The 19,992-nt window shown below is 41.0% G+C and overlaps 1 protein-coding gene across 3 annotated transcripts in view; it reads left to right on the top strand.

The window, feature by feature from the left end:
* Nucleotides 1-15,017, top strand: part of THEMIS (thymocyte selection associated) — an 84,573-nt gene extending 69,556 nt beyond the window's left edge. For 2 of the 3 annotated variants that reach the window (XM_055810610.1, XM_005236992.3), the window contains 3 exons: nt 6-159; nt 8,306-8,460; nt 12,889-15,017. In XM_055810610.1, the coding sequence (XP_055666585.1) occupies nt 6-159; nt 8,306-8,451 (300 nt within the window). In that variant the 3' untranslated portion in view covers nt 8,452-8,460; nt 12,889-15,017. Of the gene's footprint in view, nt 1-5; nt 160-8,305; nt 8,461-12,888 lie in introns of those variants that run through there. The other variant, XM_055810613.1, reaches the window with a different exon arrangement.
* Nucleotides 15,018-19,992: the final 4,975 nt, after the last annotated feature.

The raw sequence follows: 19,992 nt of genomic DNA, 5'->3' as shown, positions 1-19,992 counted from the left end.
TTCAGAATTTCGGTGTAGACACCACCAAGAAATTGTGCTCAAATCAAGCTGCCGATGTTTCAGAATTACAATTTAGTTGTCAAAATGATTTGGTGCATCGTGAGAATAAGAAGGACATGACTGGGAAAGCTACATTAGTGGAAACCAGTGTGATTAAAGGTCAGTTAAGCCTTATGGTTTGAGTTATTAATATAACAAAGCTTAACCCCAGCCCTGATAAATAATTTACATACAGGATTATCTTGTGTGATTTCACTTGGAATCTGTGGCTTGATCAAAAGAGATGAAAAGTGAACATTTCTGTTCTTCCTCCATAAGTGCCTAAGGCATATTCACCCAAGCTCTCAAGAGCAGCGTGGTATTAAACTTTGTTTGACATTGCAGTATGAATATTCAGTAGTTTTTTGGAACAGATGTGTGGAAAAGATGTGCTTCCCTTTTGCTTTAGGATGATGCTTACACATCATCTGTTATAAAAAACACTGATTCCAACAGGTTTTAACGATGAACAAGCAATTTACATTAAAGATATGAAGATGTCGTCAACTCAGATTTTTGTATTTTGAAGAAAAAAGTAATATTGAGCAAATTACTTGACAGATAATTGTTTTTAAAGTCACCATTTGTTTGGATTCCCCAAGCATTTTTGATAGCTGGTTAGTTTTTCTACTTATCTTTCAAGTTTTTTCCTTTTTCAGAAATGAAACATACTGAAGCTGAGAAGCTAGATGATAAAAGGACAAATCCAAAAGACTTTGCAGTTAATATAAAAAATTCAATTGATTTTATTAATCTGTCAGTCATGGGCTATATCTGAAATATGAACACATCACATCAATTACAACACTGGAAAATTTGGAAGACTGAAGCACAAATACTCATCCTCACAGCATTTGTTAACAGATAACTGATACCCATATAAGAACATCCTATAAAGTTTCCCTTTATTGTCTTGTCATTCAGTGTGTGAGACTCCTAAAAAGGACTGCCTGTTTGAAACTATACATATTGAAACTTCCAAATGCAACATACACAATGTTTATAGTGAAGAATTACTGTGGCATGTTGAATATTCACTAATCCTTATTGCCATGGAAATTATTCTTTGGGAACTGGTTTTTGAAAGGCATTTTGGTATCTGGCTGCTTTGAAAGATAATTCCAAATTTGTTATTTTGTGGCTTTGAAAAATATCCCTGCAGGCTCCATTTTGTCACTGTTTAATGATTTTATTAGATTTTATAGGGTTAAATGGTGAAGCTTCCATATTGGCAGCTACAAAGTATGGTAACCTCTGTTTAAACCCCAGAAAAAAAAAAAAAAAGAAAAAAAAAAGAATACGAAGATGGGTTAGTGTTATACTCTTTTGTACCAAGGGAACTACCAGCAAATCACTGCGGTCTGACTTTGAAAACCTCTGTCCACACTACAGGGATCAGTTGGATCACTTGCATGGGTTACTGTCTGTGGGGTGAGGCAGGCAGAGGAAGCAGGGGGGATGCTCCTGAAGAAAACATGACTAAGGTACCCTTGCTGAAGTAACCCAGGCATAAAATTTATGCTGAGCACTGGTTCACTCACATGCACAGGAGTCAATGCCTGTGTAGGTGCTTTACTTAATGGATCTAGACTCCTCACACACAGGGAAAGCCACACGGGTTAAAGTCATATAATAGTTTTACAGCCAAGTTTTTTCAATTATTATTTTCTAAACACAGCCACTCTGTGCAGCAAGAAGTGGAGTCATACTGTGTCGTCCTGTGCCTTTTACAGGAACTGTGCAGTAGCTTCTGAAGTGAGATCCTTGGCTGAGAAAAGAAGTTTGCAGCTGCTGTTACTAAAGCTTCAGCTCAATAACAGAATCGGGTCATCACCCAGTCTCTCCATTCTTTGTGTTGGAGCCATTTTCCTACTGTGAGAGTATTTGCTCCTGCTTGTGTTTCTTTTGTCACTGGGCACCACTGAGAAGAGTCTGGCTCCATCTTCTTCACATCATCCCATCAGGAGCTTATACCTATGATAAGATCCTCCCTGAGCCTTCTCTTCAGCAGGCTGAACAGTCCCAGCCCTCTCAGCCTCCCCTTCTATTTCAGATGCTCCAGTCCCTTGATCACCTTCATGGCCCTATGCTGGACTCATTCCAGAATGTCCATGTCCTTCTTGTACTGGGGAGCCCAGATGTGGACTCAGCACTCTAGGTGTGCTCTCACCAGTGCTGAGTAGAGGGGGAAGAATCTCTGCTGGCACCAACTTCCCTAATGAAGCCTAGGAGGTTGCTGGACTTCTTTACCACAAGGACACATTGCTGGCTCATGGTCAACTTCTTTACCAGGACCCCCATGTTTTTATCTGCAAAGCTCCTTTCCAGGCAGTCAGCCCCAGCCTGTACTAGTGCGTGGGATTATTCTTCTCCAAGTGCAGGACCTTGTGTTTTCTTTCACTGAATTTCATAACATTCCTCTGCCGAGTCCTCGAGCCTGTCCTGGTCCCTCTGAATGGCAACACAACTATCTCAGCCATTCCTCCCAGTTTTGTATCATTTGCAGACTTATTGAGGGTACACTCTGCCCCATCACCCATGCCATTAATGAATCCCTGTGTTCTTAACAGACACCCACAAAAACATCACCCATGTTGATCTGTCCACTAAACCCTGACTCAGAAGTTCTCAGTGGGCTCTTCACCTGTCCCTAGGTAGAGGGCTGCCTCTGTTAGCTGTGCTACCAGCAAAGTTTCTGCCTTCTCCTTCACACTGTTTGTTAACTCATGCAGTTTGCAGTTCTGGACACTAGAAAACAGACTTGGACTTCTTGCAACTGTTCTTGATTTGGACCTTCTGCTGAACATGTTTTGGCACTGCTGTGAAACAAGGCAATGTTGCTGACTGTCTCATCTGCTCCAGTTGGAGTGTGCTTGCCTTCTCTCCCTTTATTCATTCCAAGCCAGAAGCAATATTTTATCCACCTCATTATGCCTTATTTTTATGTCCTTGATAAACCTTTTTCAGCATCTCCAGGAGCACTTGATTTTCATTTGCTATTTTTTCACTTTCTATCACAAGTCTATTTTTCTCAGCCAATTCTTCATTTGCTTTTAATTCTGAAACACTCTAATTGAGGAGAAAGCTTTCTCTAGGGACTTTTTCAAGTTTTAAATTATCTTCTCTTAGCTATTCTTGCTCTATTTCCTTTGGCCTTCATTCCATTAAGATCTTAACCTTTGTTGTGGTATCCCTTCTGTGAAAGTAGAGTTTTCTTTTCTGCTGGTTGAGAGCCACACATCAATCACAATGGTAGATTACTGATCTAATTCTTCCTGCTTCCAGTAGATGCATTTCTTTTAAACTTCAGGTATCCATCAGGCTTGGTTTTTTCCCATCTGTTTCCCTGAGTTTATGGCTAGAGATCTGTGCTTTGCAGGTAGCCCTAGGTGTATGGCCAAGAGTATTAGAGTATTTTGGAGAAAAAATGGTGTTAGGGCTGCTGAGGGCTTGCCTGCCTCTGGTCCTTCAAAGATTCACAGCACTAACTTCCCAGCTATCCCAGCTCTTAGCCATGTTTCTGATTTATAAGCTCATTGATCACATATCTCCTGCCTCATTTCTCATGAAAGCTGCAATTAGTTAATTTGAAGTTCATCCTACGTACTGCTAAACTTAGACTACTCACAGATGAGATAAAGAATAGACTTTGTTACTGAGCGTTTCAAACAAACTCTGTTCAGTACACACGTGGAAAATCAAAAGGTCGTATCATGTTTCTTCCTTTGCAAGGCTAAGAAATTGCTTCATGTTTAATTGCCTTGCACTATATCCTTGTATAAACTCTGTCTAAATTTGAGTATAGTGTGAGTTTGACCCAGGCAGATTTGACCTAGACCAAAGAACAGTGATGGATTGTATGCCGACATACCCAAATCAAAGCTAAAGGTTTTTCTGAAAGATGTGTGTTAGTATAGTCCAGAATTATTTGGCTTAATTCAAAGATAACTGCAGAATTATACAGAAGATTGGATTAGATGATATAGCAGTTCTTCCTGGCCAGCCAAGGGATCCCCATGAGTCCACTGTTGCGTGCAGCAAGCTTGTCTGTTCCAGAGAGTATACTCTGCTCTGCTAATTCACAAGATAACGGATTAGAAAATATGTCAAGACTAATAACACAGACACACTCCTGTGGGTTTTGAGTGGGAGGAAATGCACCATTCACTGACTAATCTTTAAACTTCCACTGATGAATGTTAAGCCACCCTCTAAAGCACAAACCTGTTTCAAATTCCTAATAAGGTTGTTGAATCTGTGCTTTCAAAAAAACCGGTTACAGAGACAACTACTATTTCTTACCAAAGGCCAGATAGTTCTGAAAAGAAAAACAACATGTTTTTATTTCATTTTTAAAGCCTCTATTGTCTTTCCTTACAGTGTTCATGTTAATAAAGATAGGATTTATTATCTTTGTTTCTAAAGAAATTGAACCTTTTTCCTCTGTTGCAATTAAATCTGAATTGGCCACTGAAAATATTATCTTATTTTCTTATATTTGACTGAGTTTGAATTCAGTAGAAACAGCAGCAATATCTGCAGGATAATAAGTTTCATCAGAAATTTGCTGCATGGGTTTTTCTTTAACCTTGAAATTTGTTTTAAGTGCAGTTTCTAACACATTACCTAATCTTGTTGCTTATGGCTTAGGTTTCTGGAATTGTTACAATCTGCAATAAAAGTGTTTATGTTGATTTTGTTTATTAATGTCAGGACATTTTAAGGAAGATATTTATATATTCTGACTTCAGGCACTTGATTTAGCAGGCTAGTGGGCTGGAGAAATAAAAAAAGGAGTGGGCCTTCTGACTGCAATTTAGGATGCATGTATAATGTCTACAAAATTTGGCAAGGGGGATGCTTTAAGAAATTTCCACCCCTGTGTTGTAGCTTGCTGTCCCATCAGTTAGGGCAACACATTTGGTTACAGGGCTGTGCTCTAAACCAAATATTAAAATGAATTAAACATAATACCCCCAAAAAATTAAAGCAAAACGTAGAATTCTGAATTATTTTTGGAAAAAAACCCTGTTTATTCTTTGGTGACATCACAGGGCTTTCATATTAGTGTTCTGAATTAGATGCATAGGGATAAGCAATATGAATTAGGAATCCTTTACTGTATGCATGTATGAAAACTCTCCAGCTTCCACACTTTATCTCGGTCTTTGATTAGGGCAAAACTATTATTAGAACCTTTGGCCTCTATGGTCCTGTAACTATCTTTAAAAAAAAAAAAAGGACTTTTTTGGGCTGTGAACAGAAAACTTACTCTTCACTGACACATCTCCAGAAATAAGTTTAAAAAAAGAGAAGAAAATTATTTAAAATGTGGAGATCACATCATTTCATAGGACAGACAGTACACTTTAGTAAATGATATTAAAACATTTTCAGCCAGCTTTGTTCTTAACCAAACTCTAACTTGTTGCATGGCAGGGGAAAGAAAGCATAGCTCTGAATCTTTACATATTTTGCTCGCTTATTAGGTGTGACTGATTCTAATTGCAGTAATATGCAGAGGATCCAGGCAGGAGTTTGTGGAAGTGGTTGTAAGGAGGAGGCATTACAGTGGTATATTTAGGGTAATTAAAGGGAACTTCAAATGAGTCACCTCTCTTGCTCTCTGGCAGCTCTGCCCCACCAGCCCTGTGCAGAGCCGCACCTGGGAGCCTGGGGGGTGCGTAGCGGTGCCCTGAGCCTTTCTTCTTGCCCCCTTGCAGGAAGGTATGATGGGGCCTGAAATATGTGATTGCTTAAAACTTGTGGCAACCATTTCTCATCTGCAAGAGCTGTTAATACACTGAGGATTTATTTTACAAAAAGAAGTAGTGCAACAGCAGAATTCATTGTCTCTAAGAATTTAATAAACCCAGCAAGATAGACTGGAAAAGAAGTGTCAAAGAAGATTTTTTTTAAAAAAAAGGACAGTGAAAGAGGTCAACAGATGTCTGTCTCAAATTTAAGATTAAACATTTCCCAACAATGTCTTAGTAGATTGCAGAGGGAGACAAACATTACCCATACATTAATTTGTAACCCTACAGTGCATATGAAATATTTTGATTGTGGCACTTAACAGTTTTTAAAGATATGCTACATCATCATGCGAAGGAATGGTTGATGGATACCAGCTCAAGGAACAGTCCATTAGTTTTATGGACCCTGATTGTGCTATCACTGAATAGTTTTCGGTGGCACTCCCTAAGGAACTGGTTCTCATTAACACTGAGGAGCATCAGAACCAGGCCCACAGCAAAGAGAATGCTACTGTTCATAAAACCACTTTGGCTTATGCATATGCCTTCAGCTCTGTGCATTTTTGCTTAAGTGACGCAGAAATAAAGATGTGGTTCTACCATGTTTAGTTCGCAATATTATTGCACATAATTCACAACTATTGTTTTCAAGTTAGGCATAAATAAATACTAAATGTTAGTATGTGGTTGAATGTTAATTTATGTAGCATAAATCCTGAACTATTTACGACAACTATAAAACTGTGTTATGGTCATGGCCAGGGGCCTTTAAGTATGCAGCCTTGTATGTATGTGAGCCAGGGTTTCTAGCACTGGTTTCCTTCAAGCAAGGGTCCTGATGGATTGGGTTAGTTCTGTTGCCTACATTTTGAAGGAGGGCAGAATGGAGAGTTACGACACCTGTTTGTGACCTTGAAATTTGTACAAAACCAGCAAGTATATTCCAAGGAAAAAAAAAAATCCTACTCACTCGAGAATATAAGTGAGATAAATGGAAATTTTTAGTCTGCAGAGCACTACCCTTCCACTCTAAAGGCAAATGTAATTATACAAATTGTTCCAGGAAGCACAGAATTAATGAAATTTGGTTTAAGTATTCAGGTCTGTTGTCCCCTACTGCTCCTCTTCCCTTTCCCTGATAATAACCAAAACTCTCCTTATGGCACTCCTATCAAATAAAAAAGAGCAGGTCTGGAGCTACGTGTGTGTTGAGTGGCCAGCCAATATGCACATGCTGATTTATCCTGCTGTCTGCTGCCAAATGGAGTGTATAACAGCTGTGTTCTGCATGCTTTTCTTTCAGTAGAGGAACTAATTCAACTCTTGCTTTTGTAACCACGTTGAGACTTCTGCCCCTTTTCAAATCTAACTGAAACTGGCAAAAAAACTTTTAAAAGTACTGGACAGATTGACAGATGGATGGATAGACAGCACGATGACATAAACCTTGTTTTCTTAGCAGGCTGAGATGGCATATCTGATTCAGTAATTCAGTGTTGAGACTAATAGATATTTTTTTTCAAACAGGGAAGCAAATTGCATTGATTTCATTGTTCAGAATCCCCTTGGGATTGTTCAGCTTGTCCCATTCATTGCTTAATGCTTTATTGAAGTGTAAATATATACATTTCGGAAGGAATCCTACCCAGGTTTGGGACTGGGGACAGCTGTGATTTAGTCTGGCCTGATGACATTAGTTTCCTTTCTCCTTGAGTGTCTTCCTTAGAAGTGTATCATTTTGTTTGCATGTGTTTGGTAAAGAAGAAAGTCTAGCTATGCCATCCATGAGCAACCTGTACTTTATAGCCGCATTAGCAAATCTGAGCACACAAACATTATTTCCTTTGCCAAATCACAAGGATTAGCTTATTCTTTCAGTGCCTGTTTTATTTATTAGTTTACTTTTACTAACATGAAACACAGCCAACTTGCAAATTAACTACAAACCTGAAAATGCTTATTAACATGATAGTGGCCACAGGTGTGAGTAAGATCTTCATTAAATAACTCATCATAGGTTTGGGTTTTAGGGTTTGGGGTTTTTTTTTCATTTTGATGCTTAGATGTTGAAATAGCTTGCTAATTTACTCATTCCTAAAAAGTAGCAGGGGGGGCTTGTAGGTAAATCAGTTTATGATAAACCTCTGTACTAGTATGGCCAGACAGCTGCTTGATTAACAATGGTTATTTCTGGCCTTTAAAAATCTGTAAAGGAAAAGATCACAACTTCAGAAAAAAAATGAGTCCTACTCAGTTTTTCAGGGAGAGACACCTCAGGCATGGAGAGTCTCAGGAGGAACACAAGTGGGGTTTGGAGACTGCCAGGGGGCAGTCAAGTTCAGGAACTTGAGCAAGTCATTTAAAATCTCTGTGAAAATCAGAACAGTGAGAAGAATGTTGCTTTCTTTGCTTTTTGCTTTTGTGGTTGTCTGTATGAACTGTATATTTTTTCACAGCAAGGATAGAGTCTTCCATTTCCTTACAGTTATTTTTTGCTAATTGCTCAGGTCTAACAAACAAGGCACTTGGAAAGTGTGAGGCAGAAAAGGAAGAGGAAGAAGAGCACGACTACAACTATGTGGATGAACACATAATTGAAAACATAACAAAAGTATTTCAAGGCACCACTGTTAGAAATAAGCATGCACTCTGAAGGAAGAAGGTGAGTGTGACCTATGATCACTTGTGAATGCAAACAAGGGCTGGCAGAGTGATTTTTCAGACTGGCCGGTAACCTTCACTCCCTAAAATGAGGGAGGGTGTCTCCTGGGAGCTGCTGCTGTTGCCCCAAGTGTTCTGTGAATAGTGCAGGAGGGGCACCTCTGAGCTGCTGCCTGTGACCCCCTGTCACTCTTAGGGATGCCACCTTTGTCAAAGCCATACCTATCATCGTTCTGGTGATAAAGTTCACAGGCAAGCTCAGGTTTACAGATAGAGACAAAACCTTGATTAGACCAACAGTCATCCTTACAAAAACACACAGCAACCCAGAGAAAGGCTTTGTATTCTGAAAGCCTGTCTAATTTTTCTGATTTGTGCCAGTGTGCTGGAACAAATTATAGTACTCTAAATGCAATTCTTTTCCTCTTTTTAGAAGTGGATGCCTTGTTGTGCATGACTAAGGTTTGTCTCTTAAAAAGCTTTCAGGAATTATCTGTGTTTTCACTAAATCCTTGAGGTTCTGCTCTGGCAGTCTGCAGACACTTAAAGTGCTGGTGAAGAGGGCCTTTGCTTCTAAAAAGCTCCAAGCATCATTTCCAGCTAAACACAGATTAGACTTTTTTTTTCTATATCTGAGTGAATCTGTGTAGTCCCAGATCTTTTCACTCACAGCTGAACCTTCTATGAACTTCACTTGAGTTGGCTGAATTGCTTCTTTTGTTAAGAGAAACCCCTGAAAACCCAGAAAAACTTGAAATGTTGTGTTTTAAAGATTTTTAAAAAAAAATCTATTATGAAGTGGTATTTTATTTTCAAATGCATTTTGTATTTATTTTAAAATGGCGTGCAACACTTCTATTTGAGTTAAGCAGGCACTGAATCTGAAACAAGTGGTGTTTTTCTGAAATGCTCAGACTCCTCAGAAACATGACATCCACAGCAGTGTGTGGTATCACTGCAGCCATCTCCTCCCCCGCTCACAGCCACAGAAATTCAAAAGTTACAGAAAAGACTGAAAAATGAAACAAAGTAGGGCGTTTCACATAATGCATTACTTCCTCAATCCACTTGCCAAGGAGGATGGGAACTTGCTCTATTGCAATAAAGAGAGAATGAATCTCTCTCTTGATTAAAATAGTCCTTTTGACTATAGGCATTAAGGGAAAAACCTAGTTTCAAGAAGCAATGCCAGCCTAGAGGGTCTACATCTAATTTTACTACTTACTGTTGTGGCATCAGTGCGCTTAAGTCTTTATCCACCTGCCTTTTAAACTCCCTATTAGTAAAGGCAAGGTTTCACCTTATTAGTTGTTGTCTTTGAGGGCTCTAGCAAAACATGAAAGGACAGACCTTTGCCACCTTGAGGGAGATCACTGTCTGTCTTGGATTATGAAGCAATACCATAAATTATCATCCTCAATGGATGACAGAGGTATCCACCCTCGTAAATCATTAGCTAGCCAAGGAGTACATAGCTCCTTCAGCCTGCTGGTGTCTCCCCAGCCATTAGAAATCGTCCATTATGGCTTTTATCTAGCACTTAAAACTTCTGTCAAGCTTCTATGCTTGCACTTGTGAGCATTTTGAGAAATGTGGATTTGATGTGGGTACATGAAATTAACCTTTAATGTGGGCAAAAACCCTATAAAATATCTTGCCAGGTAAAATGATTGATGAAACTTAATCAGCTTTTGAGCATGTATGCTACATAACTCGTTGAAGAGGCTATTAAAAATAACCAAGTAGCTGTTTTAGGCTTACTTAAAAGCAAATAATGTACAAAAATGTGTTGCCTCTTGCATCTGTGCCAAAAAAAGCCTAACATCTGATCTTGTTAGTTCTACTTCAAGAATTCATCACTCAATTATTTCCCACCCATGGTCCCTCCCTTTGTCAGGACATGTATGGTATTTATGAATATCCACTTTTAATTATTTACTATATATGGCCTATCAAAATTAAGTCTATTAATCCAAATTACTTTTAAATGGAGTCGTTAAGGGGAAAAAATAGTTTCCATGAAATACAGAAGTAAGCCTTAACAGTCAGGTGTACTTTGAGAAAATCAGTATTTATTTTTTGCAGTGTTCACCAGTACACCCCAAAAAAGTCTTTCCACAACCAGGGTCAAAGCATGCCAGGAAGATACTAGTAAGAGCAAGTCCTCACCCTAAGCAGAAGGGAGAAAGAACAGAGATTTGCCTCAGGTCATTGCTATGTTAATTTTGACAGAATAAATGTGCCCAGAGGGTCAATGATGTTAACATGACCTCATCACTCCAGAACAATAAGCAATTAAACAAAAGACTTCACTACAGATGCCTGGAGCTTGCTATAGCAACAACTATCATTAACATATTTTAACCTTTCATTAAAGATTCACGAGAAAGTAGGAAAAAACCCTGAAAACATTTAAAATGTATGGCTTTCTTTTTAACAACACAAGTTTCTTTCCTTTTACTGCCATGAGCTGGTTTTGGGGGGATTTTTTTTTTTTTTGAAGGAGAAAAGCCCTCAGTTTGACAGTCTTTTAGAAGACATTAAAGATGTAAATAGTGCTTTTTCTTAGCTGTGAAAAAAAAGAGGAGAGAGAAGGTTCATTGCAATGAACTGGAGTACCTCTGGTGCTGCTATAATGTCTTACCCCACATCCATGCAAACCAAAATGAGATGGAAGCATGCAGAAGCAGCAACATCAAAAAAATACCAACAGAAAACCAGAGAAGGCAGCTTCTGTTTCCAGTGCTGAGAGCTGCTTGTAACCTCCTGGCTGGAAAATGACGGAAACAACATGGTCCAGACACCTGGAGAGCTGAAAACGACTACTGGTGTCAGGCTCTTTGAGGACATTGCTTTCTGGGCTTGAACTTCACACAAGTGCTGGAAAAGCAATGGTCTCAGCTGACTAAGCCTGTGTGCTTATTAAACGGGAGCCAAAAAAAGGAAAAGTAGATGAGAGAGAGAGATGCTGTAGGGAATGAAAAACATATGCAGCTGTGTTTTCCTCTTGTCACAAACTCAACAGCTAAGGTGGGTTTTTTTGGACAAAGTAGTTTGCTTTGTTTTTGGTTTGCACCATTTTTTTTTAATGTATTTGGATGAAACAGATTGAGGTGCAACTTTTCCTTTTTTTTTTTTTTATTTTACCTTGGCTGTGCTGAGATACAGATTCCTGCATGACTGAAAGCTAGAGACAGTGCTACAAATGAAAACCAACCTTTCTGACCCACCACATCTTCATTAATCCTTTTGTACTGTTTTTCTAAGACATCTCACTGGAGCTTTCATACCACTGACCCTCTAAGCTAGCTGTTCCTTTCATAGCTCCCCTTGCCTCCTGCTGAGGCAAACTTTGTAGCCTCAGGGATATTGGAGTAAGGAACCCAAATCCATGACTGGAGTTGTATATTCTCAGCACTTTTGAAAGTTCCCCTCCTCTTAAGTATTTTTCAATGCAGATTTGGAGGTATCGCCTACTTTGCCAATTTTCATCGTTAGATAATTTTTCTACTGCCTGGTGTTTTCACTTTTCCCTAATGTGCAAACTGAAGCTTTTTTCCCAGGATGCAATCAATAGTTATTACTGAAGGAAGGAAGAGTCAAGAGGGAGCAAATGAATTGTGTGCTGCTCTGAGAGCTATGATTCAGTTCTTAGCTTTGACACAGGCAGGACTTCAGACAGCCTGTCTCAAAGCAGTTGCAGGTTCAGAGACCCTAAGGGCAGGGAAGAGTACCAAACCACCATGGTTATCTAGATATTCTTCCTATATGCACAGGTCTTGTCATTGCCCTAAAGGGCAGATTAAAACGTAGTTTTGTGGGGTGGCAAAGCTGGGAACAGAGCCTGCTGGTGAAGTATCAGCATGATGGCATACTGCCATTAAATATTAACTAAATTATTAATTAACTTCCCTCCAGGCCTGTAACTCTGTTACCCCAGCCCCAGGGAACACCCATTAGAAGATTGTCTCCAAGAGGAGGGTATCTGTTCTCCCACATCTGCCAGATCAGCAACACAGCACAGACATCATGGGCATAATCACACTGGAGAACCAACAAGAAAAACTTTTTGCTGGAGTCATACCTTACACTGACTAAATGAGTTCTTTCACCCTGTATAGGTCAAACTTTTCCCTAAACTGCATGAACTATACTAGTAAATGAAAAATTTACTGGTATGAATTTCACACACTTAGGCAAAGTTGCTGGCACAGCTGTGTTGGAGTCATATATTAACTGTATTTTTGCTGTAGTCTTGGGGTTGCTGGTATAATTGTACTGACAAACCATTTTATGGCACAGACAAGCCCCGACTCACAGCCGTTAATTTGACTCAAGACCTCCTTCAGCTGCACTCTCTGTGTAATTTTTAAATCCAAATGTAAAGGTTTCCTGTTTCACCCTATCATTTTGTTTTGTTTGTTTTCAGAGACATCTGAAGCAAAAGAATTCTGAAATTAACTGGAATGAAATAGGAAACTGTGTCCTTCACACATTAAGAAGAAAAAGCTGCTCAGGAAAATGTCCTTCTTGTCTCATGAAGAGCATATGAGGCTGTAATTTAACTATAATAATCCCCTGAGAAACTAAACTGCTTACTTGTCCTAAATAAGAAGTCAAACCAGCTAATGTCTTGTGACCCTTTGGAGGGACAAAGTTCTTCTGTACATATTTATTCATGAGTTTAGATAATGATGCCAAGTCTAATCCTTCATTCATATTGCACTGAAATTCCAGTTGATTTTCTGAACCACTGTAGGGCATACGCAAAAGGAATACCCCTTCCTGAAACAGCTGCATGGTAGTTTCCTTTGTTTTTGGAGAAGGGAAGGGTAGGAAGGGGAATGAAGGGTTGTCTAAGGTGAACGTCCATTTTTTAACCAGTCTCATATGCTTCAGGTTAAGGCTTAAAACTGGAAACAGCCAGATTATGCCACTCTTTCAGGCAACGATCAATGCTTTATTGCACAAGTAGTACTGTTGCACAAGTCATTCACCCTGGAAAGCAATGCCACTCCTCCCATAGGGAAGTGCTACTTAGAAAAATTGGGAGCACCTAAATTAGATAGCATTGCCATCTCCATAACCCCTTGCACAGCTTAAGTTATGTAGACTCATGCTAGAGCTGTATATTTTGCTATTATGTTTGGCAATTTGCTGCAAACGCAACCAGGAAAGGACAGAAGCTGGAGCTGAAAGAGTAGTGTTTGTGCTAGCCCTCCTCATTGGGAAAAAGGCACATGCTGCCCTCTTTAAGACGTCTGGGGAAAGCAGTGTTGAAGAACTTCACCTGCAACTTGTGGTACCTCGTATTCCCACACAAGCGTCTGGGGGCAGAGGCAGCCTCAGGTGCCTCTCCGCATCACACATGAATGGCCAACTCTACCCCACTGGAGAGAGGGCACGGGAAGGGCAGCACAATCTCTTCTCCTTTTTTAAAGAAAACAAGTGTTTGCTTTGAAGGATTTTCTTTTACTTTATGCTTCTGAAAATGAAAAATGAGAGCTAAATGCTTATGTGGTATCTGAAAGGACACAAGACCTCCTTGGCCTTGAAGGAGGGACCTCCTTTGTGCCCTGCTCCTTGTCTGTGAGTGCCGAGCAGCGGCAGGGAGAGCCTCTGCTCACACAGAAAAACATCTCAGTGGGCTTGGCAGTGAGCATGCAATTGGTGCTGATATTAGAGCTGCCATATTCCTGTCTGGGATCACTGTGTGCAATCACACAAGGTGCACAGGTGAAGTGTGCTCAACATCTTTGGGTGGCACTGGACCTAGTCCTCATGTTCTGGTCTGATACTGGTCATTTATGGCATATAAGAATAAGAAGTGGGCAGCACATGCATAGTGAGCACTGTGTGTCTAAAAGTGTTGGATCTAGGGCAACTGCATGTCCCTCTGGCAGTGGTTTGACTCTCAGGGAAAACTGAGAACTGATGTGTAAACAGACAGTTTGTGTGCCAAGAGTTTACAGACTCAACAGCAGCTTGATCAGAGTGGCATATCCAGAAATCCCAGACAGCAGGATGGAGAAAGGGAACATGTCTAGAAAGCCTAGACATACCATATTTTCAGTCCTACTGAGGACTTAAAAAGCAAATGCTCACAAAAATGCCTTAATATACTTTAAAGAAAAAGTCTTTTCATACATACAGTACAGTGTCTTCAGACTTCCCTATTAAAATTCTACTGAATGATTAATTTTCACTAATTAATTTAGAAGTTCTCAATATTGTCTCACATTAATTTATTCAAGATAAATGTTCATCCTCATTAAAATCAGTTGCAATTTAAGTATTAAGAATGTAGCTCAGAGTGCTTTGATTCCATGCATATGTAGCATGCAGCATTTTGCATATCACTAGTTAATACGGAGGCTTGCAGGCATGTACAAAACTTGTAACTAGCTGACATCACTTGTGGGTATTTGAAATATGTTTTAAGCCTTTTACACAAAAACCCTTATTTCTTTTTGTAGCATCTCAAAACTGTCCCATTCATTACGGTAGCAAATGCAATCTGGTATTTGAATAAAAGGAATTTGTTGTGTATTTTATTGACTTCTTTTTCTACTGAATGTGATGTTGTCCTCTGCTGGATGTCTGAAAGATATGATATGTTACTACCACAATTTTCTTTCACAAAGGTACCAGAAGCCTGACTTCTGCAGCTAGAAAGGAGGAGAGGAAAGCCTACAGCCTCCTGGGCTGCGTTGGGAGAGCGCTGCCAGAAGGTGGAGGGAGTCTGCTCAGCACTGGGGAGGCCACATTCGGACTGCTGTGCCCAGTTCTGGACTCCCCAGTACAAGAAGGACATGGACACACTGGAGTGAGTCCAATAAAGGGCATAAAGATGACTGAGCACTTGGAGCATCTGGCATACAAGGAGAGAGCTAGAAAAAACAAGGCACTCGTTAGTTGCTCTAGGTGTTAGGATGGGTGTAAACAGGGTGGAATGCAGTTACTTTCCCCAAAAAACCAAGCTTCTTTCAGACATTCTATAAAAAAAACAAACCTTGGATTTAGTTTGTGAACAAAACCAAGACTTATCATCCTTTTTTTCATGTTCTTCCCTTTAAAATGCTTCCGAAGAAGCAATTTCTCTTCTCTGCATAGATCCTGTCACATAAGGAATCGGGTTCTGCCACCCTTGTCATGCGCAACAATCCTGTCTTGTACATTCAGCCTCATTGAATTCAATGAGTTTTATGCATCTGAGTAAAAGTGGCAGATTTTATGAACCCTGTAAATATATTAGTAGCAGAGATGTCTCTGGTATCTTTTCCTCAGGCACATGAGCCAACATCATATCCTATCACAGACATGAGAGCTAGCCTGGCTGTTCAGTTTACATGATGCAGAAGGACAGTGGCATTTGCATTCAGTTCTTGGCATGGAAGGGAGGCCATGGTGCTCTTCTGTGAGGACAGGACATCCAGTCTTGCTGGGGAAAGTGAAGGGGAGGGAGGAGGCATGAAGTAAGAGCCTAGTAAAAGGTTTGTGTTTGATGTTTAAGACTTTGTAAGTATTGTGACTCCCTTATGTCATACAGATGACCACAGTGATTTCGCACTGTTTGCTAATACATGTTTGACAAAGCTATAATGTCATCACAATCCTTGAGGGATCTGGTTATCGTTCCCAGACATTAATGCTCAGGAAGACGATGTTTCAGAGGGGAAAGCCATTTTCAGCTGAACACAGACTGCAATTGCTATGCCAAGAGAATACAAGTGTATTTCAATAATAAGATATTTGCTTTGCAAAAGACTGGCACAGCAAAAGCTTTTGCACAGACTTGTTAGCTTAAAGGCTTATCTCTTTTAATGCTAAGAAGTATTTCCAGAGAGTTCTCACTGAAGGCCTGCTCAGGAGCAGCTGCTTCCGCAGCACTCCATGTGTGCATAAGCCCTTAGTGAGATGGCATTTTCTGTTTGAATGATCAACATGCACATTTTTTATATATCCAGCCTTTGTGCCTGGGAAGATAAGAAGAATCTTCTCCCTGCATTCTTCTTTAAATGCCAAAAGCTCTTTTGTTTAAATACAAAGTGTCAAACAAATGCTTATCTATCCCACTCCTCCCAATAAGAAGCCACTGTTTATTCTTGTTATCTTTTCACTTAACCTGTATGATACTTCTCCTACCTCTGCTAAGACTGCCCAAGTGTTTTGCTAACATTTTTTCACTTTGATGCGCCTGTACCATGTTAACTTTCAACTTCTTGACACCATATTAAAACTGATAGTACAGTCTCCAAAGAGAAAGATTTTTCTTGCTTCGACTTCAGGTATTAGTGGCAGGTTGTTGCTGCTGTTTTCTTTAATTTTCCTCTCCTCTCTTTTTTTTTTAATGTGCCTGTGTGCTGGGAGTCTTCCTGTGCTTTGCAGTAATACACCTCTTTGATGAGCTTCCTCTGTCTCTTTTCTTGGGTTTCTGTATTTTCTAGGATAGCCTTTTACTCTGAAGTAAAGATAGACTCTTTCTCTGGGACTGATGAACCATGTGGGTCTGGTCTAAGCGCAGGCTGCCAGCTGCCAGCAGGCTGGGTGGGAGGAGGGGGTACCCTGCCTTTGCCTGGCTGCTGCTGCTGCTCTTGCCCCAGTCCACTGCTGCCAGCCACCGCCAGGGAGGGGGTACCAGAACGGATAGCTCAGTCCAGCCATTTTTATGTTCTCATGTAACTTTAAATCCCTCCTGTATGTTTAGATTTGGGAGTATGTGGAAGTGGCTACATGGTGTTTCGAGGGCTTGAATCTGCCAGGATTTAAGAAATGCCTGTACGTACAAGTGCCTTATCCACAAGTTCTCAGTGACGCTGTCCTTGAGGCTCTGGGCACAGCAGTGCTGGCAGCTGGTGGCTCAGGCCAGCCTCAGAAAGCAGTAGCTCTTCCTAGGGCAGCCTCAGAAGTTACAATCTTTCTTTCTTGCAAGTACACTGCTCCTCCATCACCTCCCTGGTCCCCATGGTGCAGAGGAAGGGTGTGAGTGGGGCTCAGGGGGTTGCCCCATGGGGTACATTCTCAGCAAAAAGACTTTTCTCCTTTTTCTGCCTTATTCCAGGTGCCTGTTCTCCTTAGGTTCAGTGATCACTTCTGTTAGTATTTTGGGGCCTAACATCGCACATTTCTAAACTGCTGCTTTTTTCCAGTTTGCAGTCCTTCCCTGCAAACGTACACAAAAAGCAGTTCATTCAGCTCTTGCACAGCTACAAACGATTTGCGAAGGAAGTGAAAGACATAAAGGATTTTATTTCATTGCATTTTATGTCCTGGAGAGTTTGGTTAGGCATGAATCAGTTAAAAAACATTTTAAAATTATCACGGGTTTTCTAGATAAACATGTGACATGAGTCATATTTTAAGTAGGTATAAACACCTCGTAACAAATCTTTATCTGATACTGCCTCCATTCCTTGTCTTCCAAACCCTATTTTGAGTTTGACTAACCTGATCTCCTTCTATGACAAGGTGACCTGCTTAGTAGATATGAAGGAAAGGCTGTGGATATTTTTTACTTAGACTTTAATAAAGCCTTTGACACTGCTTTCCCACAGCATTCTTCTGGAGAAACTGGTTGCTCATGGCTTGGACAGGTGTAGTCCTCACTAGGTAAAAAACTGGCTGGATGGCTGAGCCTAAAGAGTGGTTGGGGATGGAGTTAGATCTAGTTGGTGGCCAATCACAAGTGGTGTTCCCTGGGGCTCAGTACTGAGTCCAGTCCTGTTTAATATCTGTGTCAGTGATCTGGATGAGGGGATCAAGTGCACCCTCAGTAAGTTTGCAGATGACACCTGTGGTATAAGAAGGCACAGACCTCAAGTGAGGTCCTTTATTGCATACATAATTGCTGGTTATATACAATCACTTATCCACCCAGGTTCTGCCCCAGAATGTGCTTATGTGTAGTGAAATACCTTTCCAGCCAGTTCACACCCCACTGAACTGTTCACTTTCTCCATGCTCATTTGACAATATCTCTTCTTCCCAGATCAGGATTTAAGGTGTGGGAGGCTTTGGGCACACCCTCATTGCAGACAGGTGTGCACAGAATTGATTTGCAGGTGAGTTCAGAGAGCCAGATTTAGTGCCAGTTGTTTCCTCACTACATTTTAAGGTATAATCACTCTGCAGCCTGGCACCCAGACAATGAACAAAGCCTTTTCTTTATCTCCACATCCAAGGCTTGGGAGCAAGCCGGAAAAGCCTGCACAGGTTTAAGAAAGAGCCCTTATAGACACCAAGCTGGAGAGGAGCGCTGATCTACTTGAAGGTAGGAAGGCTCTGCAGAGGGATCTGGAGAGGCTGGACTGATGGCCCGAGGCCAGTTGTATGAGGTTCAACAAGGAGAAGTGCCAGGCCCTGCACTTGGGGCACAACAACCCCACGCAGCACTACAGGCCTGGGGAAGAACTGGCTGGAAAGCTGCTGAGTGGAAAAGGACCTGGGGGTGCTGGTCAACAGCTGGCTGAGTATGAGCCAGCAGTGTGCCCAGGTGGCCAAGGGGGCCAAAAGCACCCTGGCTTGTGTCAGACACAGTGTGGCCAGCAGGACTAGGGAAGGGATTGTCCGTCTGTACTCAGCACTGGTGAGGCTGCACCTCAAACACTGTGTTCGGTTTTGGGCCCCTCGCTGCAAGACAGACATTGAGGTGCTGGAGCGTGCCCACAGAAGGCCACAGAGCTGGGGAAGGGTCTGGAGCACAAGTCTGATGAGAAGCAGCTGAGGGAACTGGAGCTGTTTAGCCTGGAGAGGAGGAGACTCAGGGGAGACCTTACTGCTCTCTACAGCTGCCTGAAAAGAGGTTGGAGCAAGGCAGATGTTGGTCTCTTCTCCCAAATAACAAGTGATAGGACGTGAGGAAACAGCCTCAAGTTGCACCAGGGGAGGTTTAGATTGGATATTAGGAAAAATTTCTTCACTGGAAGAGTTTTCAAACATTGGAAGAGGCTGCCCAGGGAAGTGGTTAAGTCACCATTCCTGGAGGTATTTAAAGTATGTGTAGATGTGGTACTTAGGGATATGGTTTAGTGGTGGACTTGGCAGTGCTGGGTTAATGTTTGGAGTTAATGATATTAAAGGTCTTTTCCAACCTAAATGATTCTAAGATTCTACTGTTCTACAATTCTATGACGTCCATACCTGTAGGCCCTGTAAGTTCTATGTATTGATACCTAAGAAAGCTAAAGAAGTGACTGCTGATACCTGCTTGCAGCTCTGTGAAGACAGAGGCATGTTTCCTAGAGAAAGGGAAGGGTGCCATTCGTCTTATGGAAAAAAAGAGAGATTGCTGAAGAAGTCAGCCCTTACATGTCTATTAATATGACAGTGTAGGACAGTGTTTGGTAAAGCACAGGTCCATTTTACAGTGGCTGCACTGCCAGTTGCAAACATGTAGACAAGGATAAGAACCTCACTTCTGACCATTCCTCATAAACGTGATTATCTCAGAAATAAGGAGCTGACGTGCCTAAAATAATCGTGGATGAACTTGGGTGTGAGTAGAGTAGACTGAAGAGGGGAAGGCCATGGTTCC

The sequence above is a fragment of the Falco peregrinus genome, chromosome 7, assembly GCF_023634155.1.
Source record: "Falco peregrinus isolate bFalPer1 chromosome 7, bFalPer1.pri, whole genome shotgun sequence".
Lineage (NCBI taxonomy): Eukaryota > Metazoa > Chordata > Aves > Falconiformes > Falconidae > Falco > Falco peregrinus.
The sequence above is the reverse complement of the archived record's forward strand: the minus strand, read 5'-3'. Positions and strand labels throughout refer to the sequence as shown.